Source organism: Aulostomus chinensis, chromosome 13 (assembly GCF_037954235.1).
Source record: "Aulostomus chinensis isolate RoL2024-O1b breed Wild chromosome 13, RoL_Achi_v1.0, whole genome shotgun sequence".
Lineage (NCBI taxonomy): Eukaryota > Metazoa > Chordata > Actinopteri > Syngnathiformes > Aulostomidae > Aulostomus > Aulostomus chinensis.
This window is the reverse complement of record NC_141332.1, coordinates 6575569-6598352: the sequence shown is the minus strand read 5'-3', so window position 1 is coordinate 6598352 and position 22784 is coordinate 6575569. Positions and strand designations below refer to the sequence as shown.

At 47.6% G+C, this 22784-nt stretch overlaps 1 protein-coding gene across 3 annotated transcripts in view; it reads right to left on the bottom strand.

The window, feature by feature from the left end:
* The window catches only part of aff2 (AF4/FMR2 family, member 2), a 137525-nt gene that overhangs the window by 65381 nt on the left and 49360 nt on the right, over nt 1-22784 (bottom strand). For all 3 annotated transcript variants that reach the window (XM_086222848.1, XM_086222850.1, XM_086222849.1), the window contains exon 5: nt 4841-4885. In XM_086222848.1, the coding sequence (XP_086078974.1) occupies nt 4841-4885 (45 nt within the window). The remainder of the gene's footprint in view (nt 1-4840; nt 4886-22784) is intronic.

The following is a 22784-nucleotide window of genomic DNA, read 5'->3' as shown; positions in this document are numbered from 1 at the left end:
TGTCCCTCTTCCTGCATCTGTACCTGAACACACTAAGTACATGCTCAGACCAATCAGAGGACAGCGTCTGAGGTTCTGGTTCCACGATCCACTGTTGAGAACTTCACCTCATACACACACTGAAGCCCCAGTCCACTTGAGTCCAGACTGGAGATACTGGAGTTACAGCTCCTCACTGTCTGGTAGTGTTTGTGGCTAACACAAGCAGCTAACACTAGCACCTAACACCAGCAGCTAACACCAGCAGCTGACACCAGCAGCTTACACCAGCAGCTAACACCAGCAGCTTACACCAGCAGCTTACACTAGCAGCTAACACCAGCATCTAACACTAACACTAGCAGCTAACACCAGAATCTAACACTAACACCAGCAGCTTACACTAGCAGCTAACACCAGCAGCTAACACTAACACCAGCAGCTTACACCAGCAGTTAACACCAGCAGCTTACAGTAGCAGCTAACACCAGCAGTTAGCACCAGCAGCTTACACTAGCAGCTAACACCAGCAGTTAGCACCAGCAGCTTACACTAGCAGCTAACACCAGCAGCTAACCAGTGTTGTTTTCCTCACGCTGGACGAAATCGAAAATGACAACGTCAGACCCCTTTTTTCCATGATGAAAATGAGACGTCACCATCGCCCTGTAAAGACTGAAATGTGCCAAAATTGTATACATTTTCATCTGACAAGAAAGAGACGAGACTAAATTGTTAGTGGGTGGACGATCAAAGTTTCAAAAAATGCGGGTTTTTTCCCACCAAGTATAACATGCGTACAATGTCAATCAAGAGCTCAAACATCAGAATCAAGCCAGCTGTAGCTGTTGGTCCTTATGGCCACGCCCCCATCATCAGTACACACGCACTAAAAGCCTCGCGCCCGCGCACACACACATGCACACACAGAGACAGTCTGGGCCTCTCTGCAGCGGATGAGACTCACACCACGGCAGCAGCAGCGGTGTTGGGTGGTCGTGAAAAGAGGGATGATTAACTGGGAAACACGGTAGTCCTCAGACCTGCTGCTGTTCCCTGTCTAAGCAACACACCTGGATGCTTTAACCAATAACAGCAGCTAAAGCCAACATGTAGGACCTGTGGTCGTTCATATGGAAGTCAAGTGTGCTTTTATTTTTGTTTAATCCTATTTTATTGTGATACAATACTCCTATTGTATGCCAGTGTGTTGTCTGCATCTGCAACAAAATCATAAATGTAAAAGGTAGAGAAAGAAAAAGAGGGGAAAAACTCCCCTTTGAAGGTGGATCAGTTTCAGTGTGCTTCATTCTAACACTGTAGTGGCCTCTTAAGTACACACACATATCTTTTATTGATAGGTATCTTTGATATTTGACTAAAACCTTTGAGTTTTCGTCGACTAAAACTAGACTAAAACGATCAAGAAAGTAGAAATGACTAAAATGTGACTAAAACTAAGAAGCATTTAGTCTAAGACTAAAACTAAATCTAAAATGCCTGCCAAAAACAACACTGCAGCCAACACCAGCACCTCACACCAGCAGCTTACACTAGCAGCTAACACCAGCAGCTAACACCAGCAGCTTACACTAGCAGCTAACACCAGCAGCTAACACTAGCAGCTAACACCAACAGCTAACACTAGCAGCTAATGCCAGCAACTAACACTAGCAGCTAACATTAGCAGATAACGCCAGCAGCTAACATTAGCAGATAACGCCAGCATCTAACAGTAGCAGCTACTGTAGAATTAACAGCAGCATCGCACTCCAGCAGCGCATGAATTAATGTGACCACATAGCATCTGACACAGACATATTATAAGACAGATTAAACTTATTGTGAATTATAATTCAGTTCAAGTATTTTCATTCAAAACTATTTACTGTTTTGACAGGCTTCTTTGTTTTTAAATTTTTTGACTAGTTCTATTTTCATAAAGAATATTTCTCGTATTCCTCCACAGAGCACACTACAGTGTAGTAAGCACACAGTTAGCCCAAAACATGATATTACTATTGATGACATAGCTAACCAGGAAATCTTACAGTTGACAGACGATGACAGAAAACAAACAAGAATTGCTGCTTTGTGATGTGTGCCTGTCTCAGCGACTTTGACCTTTGACCCTCAGTGGACATTTCTACAATTCTACAATTTCATTTAGCAGACGCTTTTGTCCAAAGCGACGTACAACACAAGCAAGAATTCAGACTTAATTAAGGAAAAACCCATAGTAGCGCAAAAGTGCTTCAGTTGTGATTTGGTCACAGGTACTGCCATCTAGTGGCAGAAGAAGTGTCGCCCCCCCTCCCCCCCCTCCCTCCTTATATATATATATTTTTGGACAAACATACAACATCACACAACACAGTTAGTGCTACATAATCACTAAGTCCTGGGTCTTGGACCCTCTGACTTATTCTACCCCACAGGACAAAGAGGAGAAGAGTCAGGTTCAGTGCCTCGGTGCTCTCTGAACAATTGAGTCTTCAATTGTCTCTTAAAAGTAGAAAGGGACTCAGCAGAACGCACAGAGTTCAGTAGTTCGTTCCACCATTTGGGAACAACAGAAGAGAAGAGTCTGGCTAGGGATTTGGAGCAGCGCTGGGCTGGAAGCACCAGGCGTCTTTGGCATGCAGAGCGTAGTGGGCGAGATGCATATTTGCATTATGCTTGAAGAAATTCCTCCAGGGGTTCCAGAGATGTCACATTCATGTGAGGTGACAGCAACCTTGACCTTTAATCACCAAAAGCTTCTCAGATGATCTTCGAGTCAGACTGGACATTAGTGGCTGGGAGCCACGTTAACAGGAAAGAGACAGACAACAGGAGAACATGTCCCCATCTGAACGTTCCTTCCTGTTGACAACCACAGGCTGCCAGCTGCAAGGTGGACCTCTGAATTCTGTCAGACGACATTTGAGTTGGTCAGAGCGGGTAAACGCTGGGAGGAACCCCAAGAAGAGCAAATATATTTATTCCAACAGCAGGTCGGACTGCCAATAAAAAGACTTTGTTCATGCTGTGTCTTTTCATTGGAAGTTGAAGAGCTAAACCTGAGGAGGACAGCATGGAAAGTTCTAGTCTCCGCTTTAACACCTTCAATTCACAGGTGCAATGAAACAGACTCATGGGGCCACTAACCAACAATAAACCGAAGGTTTAAGGTCCAGAAGCAGATGACAAGATGTCATCAAGCCAGCACAATCTCACAGACCCAGATGTCACATCTGACCAGATGCAGACATTGGCTGAAATGACACGCAGCGCCACAGAAGCCAGTTCTACTCTCAGCGTGATGTGTGCCAGTAGAGCTGCGCTGGTCAGGGGGAACTGGGACTGGAGAACCCACTTCCTGCTGCGCATTTAAGTGTTTGCTGGACCCCAAACGGCCCAGTGACTCAGACCTTCCAGTGTTTTGACAACAGTAACTAACGACACTGGTGTGATGATGACGAACCACAATTCATGTGTCCACAAAGACAAAGGATCCTGAAAATTGAAAGGAAAGGATCCTTCATTGATTTTCCGTGGTGCCGCCACATTGACTTCACACGAAGCGGGTGTCACGTAAGGTTCCGTATGAGGGCCGTGCTTGTTTCAACTGAGACGATGCTGGAGAGTGATTATACACAGGCCAGCGGTGATAATAAACCACTCAAGAATGCGACCTGACACAAGCCCGACCTACCTTACAGGTGAGGTTCAGGTCCAGATTCAGTGGGCTGGGCTAGGCTAGCTAGTCGGGGCGCTTTGACGAGCTTAAAGTGAACATATCGTGTCAAAGTACTGATGAGGGGGGAGTGTCGCGGGCTGTCAGGGGAGGCTCAGTGAATGGAGGGCAGGGACTGTTGGGTAACTTGTCCAGCAGCCTCAGTGACTGGGATTTGGTTAGAGACAGTTTTCATGTCCTTGATGAGCCTTCAGTTGTGCGAACAGCAACATTAGTCTAGTTTGGCTCAATGGTCGAATGTCTGTGCGATCAATAACACAACTGTGACCCTGCAGTTTTCACTGAGGGGTCAGTAGTGTTGCGAGAGCCTGGTCTCAGCCCCGCGTTAGCAGCCCCTGCTGCGACCCACCTCCCATTCTGAAGCCCCCCATCTTCCTCTACACAGAGCTAAAAACTACAGATTAAACTCAATAGTGCACCAATTTTATTGACAAAGGCTCTTCATGCAGCTCACAGCACACGATCTGTCACACAGGCTGTTGACCAGCATATTGATTTGTGAAAGGGAGAGGTGAGGGAAGAGAGGGATGAACAGGCGGAGAGAGAGAAGAGCGATACGACGAAAAAGAGGCAGAGCAGATAAAGACAATTGCAGTGAAGAAAGCAAGAGTGAGGCAGGAGAGAGAAGTTGACATGAAGCAGTCGGACAAGGTCCTGGTCCTGAGAGCGGCAGCCCGTCTCCGGGCTGGTGAAGGGACGAGCGGGAAAACGTCTCTGCTGTGACCTCACTTTGAAGAAACACAGCGCCACGACCAAAGGACAGGATAGGAAAGGGGGGTGTTATGGAAAAAATGTGTTGCTTGATGTAATTTTGATGACATGCAGATGGAAAAAGAGGACAGAAAGAGAAAGATGTGAGAGGAGGGTAAAGAAGAGAAAACTGTGGAAAAGATTTCTGCATGATGTCAACCCTCAAAAGCAAAAATTTGTTGAATCATTGACGTGAGCTAACAGATCTCCCTCCCTTTGTTTCTCCTTTTGTGTCGCTCCTTCCTCCCCAGACAGATGAAGGTCTTTGAGAGCAAACAGAAAACAGCTGATCATCAGTGGTTACTCTGTGTGTGTGTGTGTGTGTGTGTGTGTGTGTGTGTGTGTGTGTGTGTATTTCTATCAAAAACATACCCGCAAGATCTCTTCCACGCAGCTGGAGTCATTGGCAAGGCTGACCTGGAGAAAACAAAGAAGACACACAGACGTTTGACTTTTACAGCACTGATGTGTTACAGGCACACTCAGGTCAGAGAATCACCACACTGAGGCACAGCCGGCTGCTCGCTGCGTCGCCCTCTACCCTGAGCTTCCCGTCCGCACACATCTTCAGTTTTAAAGTAATTTCATCTACAACAACAACAACAACAACTGCTGGACAACGTTCTTCACTCTGTTTGAACACCAACAACTGGCAGTTGAAAGTATAAAAGTTACATCAGAACAATACCCTAACAATTATGCTTCAGGAGCTGAACATTTTGATATTTGAATGGCGTCTGGATAACCATCTCAGGGCTGAAGGGTCATCCATGAAACGGGTGTTCAAGTGGCAGGTGGTCAAGCCGTCTGTGCCTCTGGGTTGCCTTGCATGATGCAGTCCAGTCAGAAACACTGAATATTTTTCTGAGACGTATACACACACACACACTGGTTAGAACACAAACGCAACAATGGTGAGGTCTGGCCACTCGGCCGCTTCACTCCGAAGACCCTCCAGGTCATCCTGAGCCTGAACTGGCCTGCCTGGGTTCAGCAGCTTGTCTGAAGGCACATGTATGAACAAAGTTTGGAATGATGGGAAATTACAGCATTTGGAGAGATGTGGAATAAAGCAGTTGGCTCGATGCCATAGAACAACACTACAAACAAATCAATAAAAACTCACCCATAAATAAAACATTTTAAACACCAGTCAAATCAATGAGTGTGTGGAGCGGCAGGCAGCTCTTTGTCAGTTCAGCCAGAGAGCAGATTGTTGCTCTGCAACTGAGTTGGCGCTTCTATTTGTTCCAAACAAACCATCATTGCAGCTGCTGGAGTTTGTTAACTAAAGCCTACAGGACACAAGAGTCAATATCCACAGCCAAACTATCTCTTTGAGATCAGAATGCTGCCGTGTGCCGGGCCAGAGCTGGCCTGGGATCAGTCCAACAAACGGGTTCAATAAAGAAGGATACAGCTGGAGGAGAGGAAGGCTGGAAGACCCTGAGAGCAAATCCCAGGCAGACTTCTGTCAGACGCGACAGCAGCGTGACCTCTGTCACACACCATTACGAACAGCACCGACATGAAGAGAGGAAAAAGTCTGTAACCAGGAAGATGACATCACCCTCAGCCTTCAATCACAGACTGGTGAGACGACAACAATACAAGAGATTCTGATGAGTTTTCTAGATGTGAGTTTCTACCTGGTACAGATCAGGTGGACAGTCAGTGAACCAGATGGAAACTGGTCCCTGGGGACTCGTGAGGACACGCCAACAAACGTTCAGGCTTCTGTGGTTTTCAATTTTTGACCACACACTCCATGACAGCATGTTTGATATTACAACTCACTGCTACAGACATTCCAAACTCGTCAGGGCGAGTGGATCAAATTCTGATACTTTTAACTTCCTTTGACAATGTCCTCCTCTAAACCTCCACCTGTCTCCTAGACCCCATCCCAACTAAGCTGCTCCAAGACTTTCTCCCCTCGTTAGACCCTCCCTCTTAGATATGATCAATGTGGCGCTGGTATCTGGTTCCATCCCTCAGTCCTTTAAAGTAGCAGGAATTAAACCCTCCTCAAAAACAAGCCTGGATCCAGAAGTTCTACCAACTACAGACCAACATCACATCTTCCTTTTCTCTCCAAGGTTCTGGAGAAAGCAGTTGCTAAACAGCTCTGTGACTTCTCCACAGCAACAGCTGATTGGAGGATTCAGTCAGGGTCCAGGTTCATCCTAGCACAGAAACAGAACTAGTCAAAGGTACCAGTGACCTCCTACTGGTACCAGATGAGGGACTGGTCTCTGTGCTGGTCTGATTAGATCTCAGTGCAGCTTTGATACCATTGACCACCATATCCTTCTACAGAGACTGGAACCTGTCACTGGTATTAAAGGAACCACACTAAACTGGTTCAGGTCATATTTACTAGGTCATCTCAGTTGGTACCAGTTAATGATGGTTCCTCTGAGACCACTACAGTCAGTTATGGTGTTCCACAAGGGTCTGTGCTTGGACCACTACCCCAAAACCTGTATCTGCCTCCATAAGGTCAAATTAGAAGAAAAGACTCCATGAATCAGCTGACTAAACCTGAGACCGGTCTAAATGACATAAAAACATGGCTGACCCCTATTTTCTGATTAATAAATTCAGAAAAAAACTGCCATGATGCACCGGGCTTCTCTCTCTCCCTCTGCCCTCATTCATGTCTCATACCTGCATGCTATGAACCTGCAGACCTGCAGAGTCTCAGGCCTACACCTCCTACCACTAGTAGTACTGATACTAGCTGCACTACCACTAGTAGTACCGGTACTCGTAGAATTTCCACTTGGAGTACAAATACACCTCCCAGATCCCCAACTGATGCTGCTGCTGGAGGAGGCTGCAGACCTGCAGGGAACTCAGGCTGACATCTCCTACCACCAGTAGCACTAGTATTAGTAGTACTACCACTAGTAGTACTGGTACTCATAGTACTACCACTAGTAGCACTGGTACTAGTAGTACTACCACAGACACCTCCTACCACTAAGTTGATGCTTCAGTAGCTGGTAGATGTTTTTAATTGAGGCTGTTAACTCTCTCCCTCAGTCTTGTTCACATCCAGGTTTGTCTGTCATTCTCCCTCCCTCCTCTCTCTCTGTCCTTCTCTTTTCTGTCCCTTCTCCATCTTTGTCTCTGTCCTGTCTTCCGTCTCTCTCTCCCTCTAGCAGGTCAAAGCAGACGTCCAACCCCACTGATCCTGGATCTGCTCCACCTTCCTGCTGGTAAAGGAAGGATTTCATCTCTGCCGTCTCAGATGTGCTGGTTCATAGAAGGAGGGAGGTTCTAGACCTGCTCTACAAGGAGGGAGGTTCTAGACCTGCTCTACTAGGAGGGAGGTTCTAGACCAGCTGTACTCGGAGGGAGGTTCTAGACCTGCTCTACTAGGAGGGAGGTTCTAGACCTGCTCTACTAGGAAGGAGGTTCCACACCTGCTTTACTAGGAGAGAGGTTCTACACCTGCTCTACTAGGAGGGAGGTTCTACACCTGCTCTACTAGGAGGGAGGTTCTACACCTGCTCTACTAGGAGGGAGGTTCTTCACCTGCTCTACTAGGAGGGAGGTTCTACACCTGCTCTACTAGGAGGGCGGTTCTACACCTGCTCTACTAGGAGGGAGGTTCTAGACCTGCTCTACTAGGAGGGAGGTTCTAGACCTGCTCTACTAGGAGGGAGGTTCTGATTACATTGACAGTGTGCTGACTTCAGGTGTTCAGACGCCGTTTGCCACTTGGAGAAATGACATGAAAAGGCACTGAGGTTGGGAGGAGCTTGTGGCTCTGCTTCCACCATTCAAGAGCGTGAGACAGTGGACCACAACATGTCTGACATGTCTGAAAAGCATCTGCATGGCCAGTTGACAGCAGCTGGTTGGACCGTGACTTGTCTTCATGCCGCTATGCAGGCAATGCCTCCTGAATCTGAAATTCAGGACAACTTCCTACAGAGTTTAATATTCATTAAATTGTATCTCTTGATTTATGCACAATAAATGGACATTACTGGAAAAATGTTCTCATTATTTTTCAAGCACAACTTTCAAACAACTGCACTCCCACTGGAATGGTTTCATGTCAGAAGACACCAGTGACACACACATCCAGCAGCCCAGAGGAATGGGTGCTGCATCAGAAACAGGATGCAGATGCTAAGAGGGAGGAGGAAAAAGAGTGAGGGAACCTAGCATACATTTCTCTGATGGTGGGGTACACCGGAGCACCGAGATGAACCCACGCGCACCCGGGAGAACCTGCGAACTCCACACAAAGAGAACCTGGGACCTTCCTGCTGTGAGGCAACAGTTGTCATCACCGAGCCTCTGCAGTCTGCGTAAGAGCTTGAAACGTCACGTGCAATTCAGATGTTTTTTGAATGGAGCTCTTTGTGAGCACATCTGTTGCCCTTTGGAATTGTTTTATTTTCTCCGTTTGAATGCTGTGGAGGAGACGTGAGTCCCTGGGAGCAGCTAAAGACTATCACTGCAGTAATGGTGCTTTCACATCAATAAGCCTCTCAAAATGAAATTGGCTGGTGGAAATAATGTTTTCTGATACGTCAATCAAGGCTTGGGGGTTCAGGGAAAAGTGCTACGATCCTTGTCTTGTTCCTGTTTTATTTTGGTAGTTGTGTCCTGTCTTCCTGTGTTGTCTCGTTTCCTCCTGTGTATTTAACCTCTGCGTCTCCCTTGTCTGGCATCGGATCATTCGGTGTGTCCCAAATCACATACTTCCATACTTCAAATTTGGAGTGTACTCAACTCAAAATGGAAAAAAGTATGGACAGCAAGCGAAAACTGGGTATGTAAAAGTACCCGGATGACGTACTCCAATCGGTCAAGATTCTGAGTGTGCGACTGTGGTCCCTCGCCGCACTCTTTCATTGATTAAAAATGGCGGCAGGCAGCTGCGGTGAGAGTCGGTCCACACTGACTTGTACAGTCGTCTTACATTAAATAACGGGGACAAGTTTGAAATTCTGTGTGGACACGGGTTTGAGGAAAAAAAACGACTTGTCACCGACATGTTTTACTAAATAGATCCCACAATTAAACGCCACATACCGTTGACCTTCAGCCAATAGAAGGAGGACGTCGCGTTGCCGGCGCCGATTGTGACGTAACAATGCGCAATGACCGTTCATTTTGCTGTTTTTCTGCTTCAACAATCAACACACAAGCGCCAGCGAAGGGTGGCGGTAAGTAGCTGATGCTGATGCGGTGCTAGCCGGTCACAAATCGGCGTAGAAGAAGACATGGTGTCGTAATCTCCAGTGAGTGCGCCACGCGGCGTTATGCGCTTTGGGACAGCACTGCAGGATTGAGTACACAGTATGATGAGTGTACTCTAGTAGAGAATTTTCAGTATGCAGTATGGAAGTATGAGCTTTGGGACACACCAATGTTTGTCAGTGTTTCTGTTGCCACAGTCCTCCTCTAGATCACCCACCTGTTCCTCTTCCTCTTCCTCCTTGTTTTTGTAAATTGAGTTAATAAAGGTCAGTAGAACTTGGTTTTTTGAGGACTTTGATTCCAGGTCCAAGTCCAGGACTTTGGCCCTTTGAACTTTTTGATCCGATACTTTGTTTTCGTCCGTTCATACTTTGAACCACTCGTGTTGTTACTTTGCCTTTCTGAAGATGAAAGTATCATTTTTTCTTTTGAACGCCACTGGCACTTGGGTCCTGTTTTCCACCACCACAAATTCCTGCCAAAGAGCTGTAACACATGATGCTGTAAACGAGACACAAAAAGCACTCAAACACCTTTCAGCTCCTACAAAGTCACCGTGTTTCGGCACAAAACCCTCTGGTGAAGGTCGGTCAAACATCAAAGCTGGAGTTGCACCCTCTCATCAGATGCAGCCATGTTAGCATGGGGCTTTAGCCTGCATGCTAACATGCACAGCCTCACAGTTTTGAATCCTACATGCCAGGAAGCCCATACAAAGAGCAACCACGTCTGATATTAGCAAAGAAAGAATGACTTTTTGACAGCAAATGAAAGAACCCCTCGCTTGTATGAGGGTAACGAAGTGTGCCGTCCTCCATGGGTGGAGAGCAGCTCCGGACCCGCCCACCTGTCCCTGCCGTCTGGCGATCATAGCGCCGGTCGCAGTGTCTTATCGGAGCATCTTCAGCGGGTCTTAGTTGTGACGTTCCAATTAAAAAACAGACAACATGCAAAGCATTCTGTCGCCTTCTTAAAATGATCACCCACGTCAGTTTTTCAAGTTTTTCAGAAAACAGAAACACTGGAGAAAAACATATCGTTAGGAGTTGATTTAGGCAAAAAAGAAACAGTCAAGCCCACTGAGGCCTGCTCGTGGTGCAACTTAGCAAGAAATATGTAAGAAAAGTAAACGGAAGGAACTGGACAAAAGTATTGCAGTATTTTGTCCCACTTCCTGCATCATGTTCCAAAATCCTCTGAAGTGCTTCCCTCCACACTGGCGTGAGGGATGCAAGGGAGAACTCCGAAATGAGACTTCAGAGTAAAACACAGCTGACGGACCCAAATGGAAACACTCATCTATTTGGGTCTGTCTATTTCTGTCTCCATCTATCTGTTCATCCGTCGCTCCTCGGCTCACATGGCTGTCTGTCACGCTTGTGCTGCCTTCACTGGAGCGTGTTACTGACGCGACCAGGGGCTGCTGCTTTGTTTATACCGAGCTGACCTCCAGACCAGGCGGCCTCCTGGAGGCCTGATCATAAACATCCCACCACGCAGTCCCTGAGAAGGGAGAGCGAGGCTCGACAGGGACGGAGTTGGATGGACGTCTGGAGTGTGCATGTGTGTGTTGTTGGATGGACAGAATATAAAGAACAAATGTAAGATGAGTGAAAGCCAAAGAGGATGTCTCTAAGGAAGGAAAATAGATGACATAAACAAGAGGGAGAGAGGGAGATAGAGGGAGAGAGAGAGAGAGACAGAGGGAGAGGGAGACAGAGGGAGAGAGTGACAGAGAGAGAGAGACAGAGGGAGAGGGAGACAGAGGGAGAGAGTGACAGAGAGAGAGAGAGAGAGAGACAGAGGGAGAGACAGAGGGAGAGACAGAGAGAGAGAGGGAGAGAGAACGAGGGAGAGAGAGAGCGAGAGAGAGCCCAAGCAGAAATCCTTTCTCTGTGAAAGAGCTGCTCAGCTCAGACACACACACACACACACACACACACACACACACACACACACACACACACACACACACACACACACACACTCACACAGTGCCAGGTCAAAGCCAGACATACTCTGTCTCACAGGTACATGTGGATTTACAAACATGTAAGATTTTATGAATGCAAAGTCACATTTGATGGACAGGTAAAAACATTTTCCATTTTTTTGGCAAAGTTTCATTTAAGCCAGCTATTACTATTATTACTGTTAGTATTATCAGTATTACTGTTAGTATTATCAGTATTACTGTTAGTATTATCAGTATTACTGTTAATACTGTTAATACTGTTAGTATTAACAGTATTAACAGTAATACTGTTAATACTGTTAGTATTATCAGTATTACTGTTAGTATTATCAGTATTACTGTTAATACTGTTAATACTGTTAGTATTAACAGTATTAACAGTAATACTGTTAATACTGTTAGTATTATCAGTATTACTGTTAGTATTATCAGTATTACTGTTAATACTGTTAATACTGTTAGTATTAACAGTATTAACAGTAATACTGTTAATACTGTTAGTATTAACAGTATTAACTATAATACTGTTAATATTAACAGTATTAACAGTAATACTGATAATACTAACAGTAACACTGATAATACTAACAGTAACACTGATAACGCTGGACGCCGTGGGCTCGCGTGTCATCACAAGAACGCAGCGTCGTGTTTGTGACCTGTGACTTTCTTCTTACAGAGAAGTGTTGATGTTTGTCTGCATCCCCTCGTTCTCCTGGACTGAAATTAAAACTCATCAAGAGGAAATTATACTGATGGGTTTAAAAAAGAGTGTGTGTGTGTGTGTGTGTGTGTGTGTAAAGCCTAGGAGGATATTTGATATTCCCATCAATAACAGGGAGAGACAGTCAAATTTGACTTGGAGATGGGTGGAGTGACAAGACGAAAGAGGGAAATGAAAAAGGGATAAAGAGTAAAAACAAAACTGGAAGATTCAAAGACGAAGTCAACAGAGAAATCTGGAGCCTGATGAATGTAAACACGCTCTCCTGTTCGGTCTTCCGAGAGCTCTTCACTCGTCCTCTCCAATTTCTCGTGAATTTCCAAATGAGTGTGGCGGGATATCGTCTCAGCGGCGGCGCGGCGGCGACTCAGACTCGCTGCTAGAACTCTGCTTCAGGTCACAGTGCCCTGCAAACGTGTTGCTGTGCTGTCATGATGAATTCCAAATGAACAACGTCAATCATCTGCTTGGTGAGGAGAGGTTTTGAAGAGCGAGGTCCGACAGGGTTTGGAAAATCTTCAAGGAGTTTTTTGTCCACAGGCTTCTTGTTTATTCAGTTTCATCTCTGCTTTTATCATCCATATTTCAGCTGTTTACAGAGCAGCAGTGACCGCCATCCCTGGGATTACCAGCATGCTGGATAGATCACAAGCCCTGCCCTCAGAGGAAACCTCCGCACGCGTGTGTGAGTGTGTGTGTGTGTGTGTGTGTGTGTGTGTGTGTGAGAGAGAGAGAGAGAGAGAGAGAGAGAGAGAGAGAGAGAGAGAGAGAGCGATGCAGATGAAGTATTCTTAATGACCTCAACTCAAATGTGAAGTTGTTGTGTGTACTGTGGGGCTGCAGGCAGCCATTCTTGTAGTAGTTGAGTATTTAAGCCATCCACCCATCCATAATCCATCCAGCCATCCATCCATCCATCCCTCCATCATCCATCCATCCATCATCCATCATCCATCCCTCCATCATCCATCCCTCCATCATCCATCTATCATCCATCATCCCTCCATCCATCATCCATCTATCATCCATCATCCACCCCTCCATCCATCATCCCTCCATCATCCATCTATCATCCACCACTCCATCCATCAATCATCCATCCCTCCATCATCCATCTATCATCCATCTATCATCCACCCCTCCATCCATTATCCCTCCATCATCCATCCATCTATCATCCATCATCCACCCCTCCATCCATCATCCACCCCTCCATCCACCCCTCCATCCATCATCCACCCCTCCATCCATCATCCATCCATCATCCCTCCATCATCCATCATCCACCCCTCCATCCATCACCCACCCATCCATCCATCATCCATCCATCCATCATCCATCCTTCCATCCATCCATCCCTCCATCTTCTCCCTCTTCTCCTGTTGAGGGTGGTGGGGGTGGAGCCTATCCCAGCAGCCTTCCCCCTGGACAGGTCACCAGTCCATGGCAGGGCCAACACATAGAGACAGACAACCATTGGCTCTCCCAGCCACGCCTATGGTCAATTTAGAGTCTGGATTAACCTGGTCCCTCTTGATGTCTTTGGACTGTGGAGGAAGCTGGAGTACCAGAGAGAACCCAGCAGGAACAGGGAGAACATGGAGACTCACACAGAAAGACCCCGTGCTGCAGCCGGGGCTCCACCCACAACCTTCTTGATGGGGGCCACAGTGAGGACCACTGCTGCACCGGGCTGGCCTATTTAATAAATTAATGGAGTAAACTGATTAAAAAAAAAGTTTTGCATCAAGGCCAGTCTCACAAGACGAGTAACTTACTGGTTTCCATTATACAAGAATCTTTATCCTCATTCCTTAAATTGCCGCCAATATTTGAAAGTTAAATGTGGTGTCGACCGCAGTAATGAGTCCTGTCGCCTGGAGCGACGGCTGCCATGTTGAGCTCTCCAGTGACGTGGCATCAGTTAAAGTACTCACGTCAGCTCCACAACTCCACGAGTTTTACAAAATAAAGTAGGTCAGTAAATATCTCAGAACTGAATGTCAAACGGTGTCTCTTACAAATGGCGGTTGCTCACAAGTGGCTAAAGGAGAGGGTTTACACGTCACTCATCACCTGCTGATGCGATGCGTTCACAGCAGGATTCATGTCATCAGATTTGAGCAACATTTGAATCAGAATTGATCCTGGAACTGTGTCGCGATAAAAGGGTCCTCCTTTGTCAGGGTTTGTCTCACGTCTATTTTGGAGAATAAAACAAATATATTGATAAATCAAAAGAAAGAAAAACAGGAAAAAAGGAAAAAACACACAAAGAAAGAACATCAAAAACATTCCATGGAGGTGAACCTCTTAGAACCCTCTTTTAGAACCCTGGTGGTTCCATCGGTCACATCAACATCCTCTCCCAGTTCTTATTCTCCTGATTAAAGTTTTCCTGATGTAGAAGCATCTCTCTCTCTCTCACACACACACACACACACACACACACACACACACACACACACACACACACACACACACACACACACACACACACACACAAACAAACATGTGCTGTCATCTTTTTATTTATTTCAGCTGCTTACTTCCTGTTACCCATCCTCCCCACTCCCTCTCTTTTTCTCTCCCTCCCTCTCTGTCCTTCATCTCATTTTCCTCGCACCAAGCTGTGGAGAGACAGATAAGGAGTTGATTTACCATCCAATTAAATGTCGTCATTGAAACATTGCTTCAAATAAGCCCGGCGTTTTCACCCTGCGCTAATTGGCCTTTCTGTAGCGTTTGTGTGTGTGTGTGTGTGTGTGTGTGTGTGTGTGTGTGTGTGTGTGTGTGTGAGATTATATGTGTATGTATGTGCGTGCGTGTGGCTTTTATGCGTGTGTTTAATGCTTTATACCCGAGACCAGCAGATTCAGACGGTGGTGGTTCTGCTCTTGAAAAGCGGGTCGTTGTGAGTTCAACCTCAGTTGTGTGTGTGCGTCTGCTCTGCCAGAGTTTTGTGCTCTGTGTTCCCGAGGACTCAACCAGCCAAGGGAGGAAGCTTCTCTCAGCCCCACTCAAACAAGGGTCACATGACAAGTCTACCTGTGCAAGGGATCACCTGCAGCCACAAACACTGAGAATTAGTCATGACTTTTACCATATTCATTTAACACGAGACGGGCGTTAACTTTAACTCAAGTGCAGGAAGTCGTCAGTGACAGTGACAGCTAAGCAGAGCAGATATATCATCAATAACACTATCTTCTCTCTGCCTTCCCTGGGGGTGATGGATATTCTGTTTTGTTTACTATTTAAAACCTCTCATGGTAGTACAACCTGCAGAAAGTACTGCTTTTGGGATAAAGTAGAGTGACCTCATTGTAACTGTGTGTGACATTCACAGTGGCCTTGAACCTCCAACGAGTCATGAGGTCATCCTTGAAGCCCAGTGGATATTTTGCTGTGAGGTGACCTTTGACCTTTTAAACCATCAAAATCTCCTCATCCTTGAGTCCCAGTGGACATTCCAGCAGGAGGAGACCTCCCCGGAAGTGTCTCTACACGTCCTGTCAACTCGGACGGACGTGTAGAGACGACAGCCTGAAGGCACGGTGCCTTCTGTTGGAGCTCAAAAACAGAAAACACGCTGGTGATATTTCGCAATCCTTGCTTGAGCAGAAAAACATGAGCGTCCATCGGCAAAATGCAATGAAGCCAGCGTCTGGGGGGAGTCGGTGTCTGGGAGGGAGTCGGGGTCCGGGGGGATTCTGGCCCCATAGTATCCATAGGTCCGGGGCGCGTCGGCGTCCGGGGAGCGCCGGTGTCTGTGTCCTTCCTGTACGGTTCAACCTCGAATGCTTAACTGCAGGGCTCAGCGACTGGGTTTGACCACAGGCCACATTTTATGAGGCATTAGAAGATCAAAATAGGCTCAACGAACGGCCGAAGTGAAATTTAGACATAAGAGCAAAGTTGAGAGCAATAGATCAAAGAAAGAACAGACAGACGCCTAGAGGACTGAACACATCCATCATTGCGGTGGATGATGTCATCAACTCATCCACTCATTTCTGAAAGTCTTGATGCACGTAGTTACCACTGCAGACCAGTGGCTGACCCAGAGGCCTGAACCCACTGATGGAGAACGTGGCAGAGGGAGCAGCTACTGGCTGGATGATGTCATCACCTCAGTGACAGAGGTCACTGCCCTCCTCCACACAGAGGAGGATGATGTCACACCAAGATACAAGATACTCAAAGTTTAGAGTTCCCTTCAGCACTTTTCAGAATGAAGTACAAAAGGACATCAGTTGTGTGTGCTCATGTGCATCTTTCTTTGCATTAGTTTGCATACACACACACACACACAGACACACAGACACACTTCCCACAACTAATGAGGACTGCGTTTCCTCAACTACGTCACTGATAACACCTCTAAGTTGAATTGTTCCTATAAACCAGCCCCCCTGGGGGGGCGCGGAGGCGTCCCGGGGGGGCGCGAGTCACACGACGTCCAAACATTAGTTCCCCCTCACCTTTCGCTTTCTTTATGGTTCCGCCGCAAAAAAAAATTCTGATGTCCAAACATTAGTTCCCCCTCCCCCGGGACGCCTGGGGCATGAGTCACCAGGGGGAAAAGGGGAGGGGGAACTAATGTTTGGATGTCTGTATTTTTTTCGCGGCGGAACCAAAGCGCGCTTCAAACCTCTTTCATAGCAACTGTTGTCAGGTCTGTTTTTAAAATGGAGAGATATTTGACAGGGATGAAACACATTTTATTTCATTTCTTCTAGTTCTGAAAAATTAAAGGAATGTTTGTCATTTTTAAGAGGTCAATAAAGTTAAACATGGCCTATTTTGTCAAAAAAAAATTCGGGTGGGGGGGTGAGAATTTTTCTTCCTCCAAAGGGGGGAGTGACAGAAAAACTTTGAGAACCACTGCTCTCAACCATGTGATTATTATTTCTGTTATTATAGAAACGTGTTGAAGAAAAATAAAGACTGACAGAATTCATTCCACTTAACGTTACTACCAGGAGAAGCTCAGACCAGGAGCTCCTTCATCCTCATCACCTTCCTCATCATCGTCACCATCCTCATCATCATCACCATCCTCATCACCGTCCTCATCCTCATCACCTTCCTCATCACCATCCTCATCCTCATCACTGTACTCATCACCGTCCTCATCCTCATCACCATCCTCATCACCTTCCTCATCCTCATCACCATCAACATCATCGTCACCATACTCATCACCAACCTCATCCTCATCACCGTCCTCATCCTCATCACCTTCCTCATCCTCATCACCATCCTCATCGTCACCATCCTCATCATCGTCCTCATCACCATCCTCATCACCGTCCTCATCACCATCCTCATCACCATCCTCTTCACCTTCCTCATCACCAACCTCATCCTCATCATCGTCACCGTCCTCATCACCGTCTTCATCACCATCCTCATCCTCATCGTCATCACCTTCTTCATCACCGTCCTCATCCTCATCACTTTCATCACCATCCTCATCACTGTCACCGTCCTCATCCTCATCACCGTCCTCATCCTCATCATGTTCCCCATCACCGTCCTCATCCTCATCACCGTCCCCTCCCTCATCACCTTCTTCATCCCCATCCCCATCACCTTCTTCATCACCATCCTCATCCCCATCACTCCACAAGACAGAGGTAAACCCGGGTGAGACCCCCTGCCCGTCTCTCACGGCCTGGTTGATGCTGTCACCTGCGGACGTAGATCAAGTCCTGAGAAGCCAGAAGCCGCTACGTAGCCTCTCACGCCACTGCAATAGAGACGCCACTTAATGTTGGGACACTCACATGTCTCCTCTCTAAACTCGTCTCCTCTCTAACCTCGTCTCCTCTCCTCCTACCTTGTCTCCTCTAACCTTGTCTCCTCTCTTCTAACCTTGTCTCCTCTCCTCTAACCTTGTCTCCTCTCTAACCTCGTCTCCTCTCCTCTCTAACCTCGTCTCCTCTCCTCTCTAACCTCGTCTCCTCTCCTCTAACCTTGTCTGCTCTCATCTAACATCTCACCTTTCTTTAAGTAACCCCAATCCTCGATGGTAAAACCTTAACACTCTACTATTCCCCATCACACCAGAACGTAACTTAACTCTTCCTTTGTAGTTACTCAAGTCAACACAGTTAACCGATACACAGATACACAGTCAATGTATGTAACCCCCTTAATAGTATTTGCCTAAACTCAAGCAGTGAACCTGACCCCCGAAAGCATTAAGCAATCCCAACATGCCTCTGTGCTTGCACTCTCTCTCTCTCTCTCTCTCTCTCTCTCTCTCTGTATATATATATATATATATATATATATATATATATATATATATATGTACAGTATATGTATTTTTTTTTTAATATAACCATGGAGTGTTAGCACCAACACTGTCACAGTTCTTATAAACTCAAAGGTTTCGTCTGTCTGGAGGCCGCACCAGTCGACCATCGCGAGAGCAGGCAAGAGGAAAAACAGCAGCCGTGCCTGAAGATGCCGATGAGCCAGACGCCTGCTGATCACCCTGACGCCCACTGGCAGCACTCCAAGGAACGGACCTGCATCCTTCCCCCTCATGTCACTCGCCCAGTGCCAGGACCCCACTGCCGGGCGACGCGGGCACCTCTGCCCCCAACCTTGTGGCCAGCGCTGGCAGCAGCTCTGCCACACGTAGATCCACCCTGTTACGATGAGGGACCCCTCGACCTCCACCAGATACGACCGCGGGGCCACCTTCCGCAAACACATGCCATGCCTCCAGATGCCCGTCCTATCACCTGAAAGTGGCTTCATCCTCACCACCTCACCCACGGCGAGCTCCGGCAAGTCTCTAGCAGCTCTGTCATAGATGAGTTTAGAGACCTGCTTCCTGTGACCCAGCCTGTTGATCACATCCGTAATGACTCGCGGCTCAAGGAGTGCAGGGCCACCGGCAAAGTTGATTGCAGTCGTCGCGACATCAGGCGCTGGGCAGGGCTGCTGTCCATTCCCTCTGTGGGGGTATTCCTCCATTGCAGAATTGCCTTCCACACATCCTGGCCATCTCTGAGCGCTTTCCTGCACAAGTTCTTAGCAATTTTGACAGCTGCCTCTGCCTTCCCGTTGGCCCTGGGATGTCTTGGTGAAGACGGGATGTGCTCAAACTCCAATTCTACCGAAAACCGGTGAAACTGAGCACACACAAACTGCGGCCCATTGTCTGATATGACCCTGTCAGGTTGATCATAGCGAGCAAATTGAGCCTTGCAGCGGTTTATCGTCGTCTCTGCGCTGAGATCCGGCAGAACATCCATCTCCCAGAAGTCTGAGTAATGATCCACTATCAACAGAAAGTCCCTCCCGTTGGGCTGAACAGGTCGAGACTCACGATCTGCCATGGGCGTGTGGGTAGTTCTTGGCTCAGCATTGTCTCCTCCTGCTGCTGCGTGGCATTGTCATTGCATGTTGTGCACTTACTGACGAAGTCTTTTATCTCACACTGCATTCCGGGCCAGGACAGTGTCTCCCTCACTTGTCTATAGCAAGCCTCCCCACCAATGTGACTGCCGTGAACCCTGGCCAGCATTTCAGCATGCAGAGATTTGAGGATCACCACATGTTGACCCCTGAACAACACCCTGTCCTGCACACTCAACTCATCCTTCACAGACCAGTATTCCCTGACTGCCTGCATCGTGTCATCCTTGATGGCTGGCCAGCCAGCCAGAATAGTGGCCTTCACGGCCAGCAGCTGACTGTCCGCATCAGTATGAGTATGTTGTCTTATCTGCCTCAGTCTTTTGTCTGCCATATTTATGTGTTCCACAGCCAGCTGTTCCTCCACCAAGCTGCAGACTGTGTGTTCTGGCTGCCTCACCCCAGGGCGCGTGTTGGAGGCAACCGCCCTGCTCAAAGTGTCGCTCAAGTACATTTCTGGTCCCGGTCTGTAGACCACTCGCAGGTTGTAGCTATGCAGAGCCAGGAGCATGCTCTGCAGCCGCTTGGGTGCATTCAGAAGAGGCTTGCTGAAGAGCGCTATGAGGGGCTTGTGATCAGTCTCTGCTGTGATCGTCTGTTAATATGTGTCCATGGAAACAGACCTCCGAAACTTTGAACTGGAGTTTCTTGAGACTGAGGCGTAACTTGACATGACGACATCGGTCAAGCAGGGCTCTCAGCTTCGCATCGCAGTCTTTGACAGCCTCCACCTCACTGTCACCGCAGCCGACAACAAGAATGTAGTCTGCTATCGGCTCCACGCCCTCAAGCCCTGCACACAGTTCATGCTGCTTCCTTTGATAGACCTCAGGGGCCACCGAAACTGAAGGGGAGCTTCAGCCACCTCTTCCGGCCCAAGGGTGTCCAGAATGTGGTCATGAAGCTACTTGCTTCATCGAGTTCGCACTGCAGAAAAGCATCTCTCACGTCGACCAGCATGAAAACCTTGGCCTTGGGCAGCTTGTACAATACATCCTCCAGTGTGGGCATGATGTAGTGCGAGCGTTTCAGTGCCCGGTTGAGATGGTGTGGCTGTAAACATATGCGCAACTTATCTGGCCTCTGCACGATGACCACATTACTGATCCAATCTGTGGGTTCACTGACAGAGGTTATGTGCCCCTCCGCTTCATATTTGTCCAGCTGAGCCTTCACCGCCTGTTTCATGGCCACAGGGACATTGCGCGGCGCACACTGCACAGGCTGAACTGTCTCGTCAAGCTCAAATGGACCTTTCCTGGGAGTGCCTCCACCAGACCAGTGAAGACATCCTTGTACGCAGTGATAACAGCTTGCCTGGTGAGAGGAGATGCAGGGCCGCCATCCACTGCGTTGAGCCCCTCCACTCTGAGTTCCTCGGGGATGGTGAAGCTCATGGGTCCCATCTCCTCTGCCATGGAGCCTGACAGCGAGGGCAACTGCCGCGTGTGCACCACCTCAAAGTCAAGCTTGTAGTTGCGACCCCGTACTACACAGTCCGTGGTGAAAATCCCCAGAGATGGCAGTCCCTGTTCTGAGTAAATTTTTAGCACAGTGGCACTCGGCAGGAGTTTTTTTCTCCGAGCGAGTCTTTTTTTGTCCATGATATTCATAACATTGCAGGTGGCACCTGAATCGAGCTGACACTTCTGAAATTTGCCATTCAGCCATAGATTAACGAGCCATTTCTCGTCCCTTGTCTTCACTGACCTGATGCGCTCCACGGCAAACACTTCATTTGTCTCCATGTTTGTGTCCTCTCTGTCAATCTCCAGCCCCTCTACTGCGTGCAGTTTTCCACTTCTGTTTTTTGTTTTGTTGCAGGCCCTTGCAAAGTGATTTGCAGTCATTACAGGTCTTGCCGTATGCTGGGCAGTTGTCTCTTCCCCTCCCATGAGATGTGCCACAGTATCTGCTAGAAATCTGGCTCTCCGCTTGTGACTTTTGATATTGCCTTGCTTTTACAGCTGTGCTTTGTGGCCTGCTGAATGAGTGTTTGACCACAACATTGATATTGTCCAAATGAGTCCTCTCTTGCTCCATCGATCTCAGCTGCCATTCACTCAGCTCAGCTGCCTGACATGCTTCAATGGCACCAGCTAAAGTCAGGTCCCTCTCTCTCAGCAGCCGTCTTCGTGCGCCCTCATCAGCAATGCTGATCACTATTTTGTCTCTGATCAATTCGTCTCATAAGGTTCCATAATCACAGGATGCAGCTTTCTCACTGAGTCTCGTCACAAATCTGTCAATTGTCTCACCTTCCTCTCGATTGCTGCATCTGAAGACGTAGCGTTCATATATAACATTCTTCACCGGTCTATAATACTGCTCCAGTGCGTCTGCTGTCAATTTGTGCTTGTAGACGTGCCGACCCTCCGGCACGTCTAAGTCCCTCTAAGTTTCATCGGACACGGTGGGGGAATGTTCGCGGCCATGGCTAATTCCCGGCGTGGATCGGGCGTCACTCCGGACAAGCAGATCAAAAACTCCTTCGATACTCGGGTACAAAAATCAATATCCACATCGCGGCCAGCTTGGCAGTCCCACGTCCTCTTCTGACACCATGTTTGGAGTTGTAAAGAAGAATCCGTACACACTGTATGTTCGCAACAGCTTTAGTAGCACAGAAAAAGAGCAACGTTGGGAACTGGACAACAACAACGGCAGAGCAGGTTGGGGGGAAGTGCAACACCACCTACATCCAATGGGTGGTACTTGAGTACCACCCGCAACACTCTCTTTTATCCTTGTCTTCATCTCCTCTCCTCTAACCTTGTCTCCTCTCTAACCTTGTCTCGTTACCTTGTCCCCTCTTTTATCCTTGTCTTCGTCTCCTCTCCTCTGACCTCATCTCCTTGTCTCCTCTCCTCTAACCTCGTCTCCTCTCTAACCTTGTCTCGTTACCTTGTCACCTCTCTCTTATCCTTGTCTTCGTCTCCTCTCCTCTGACC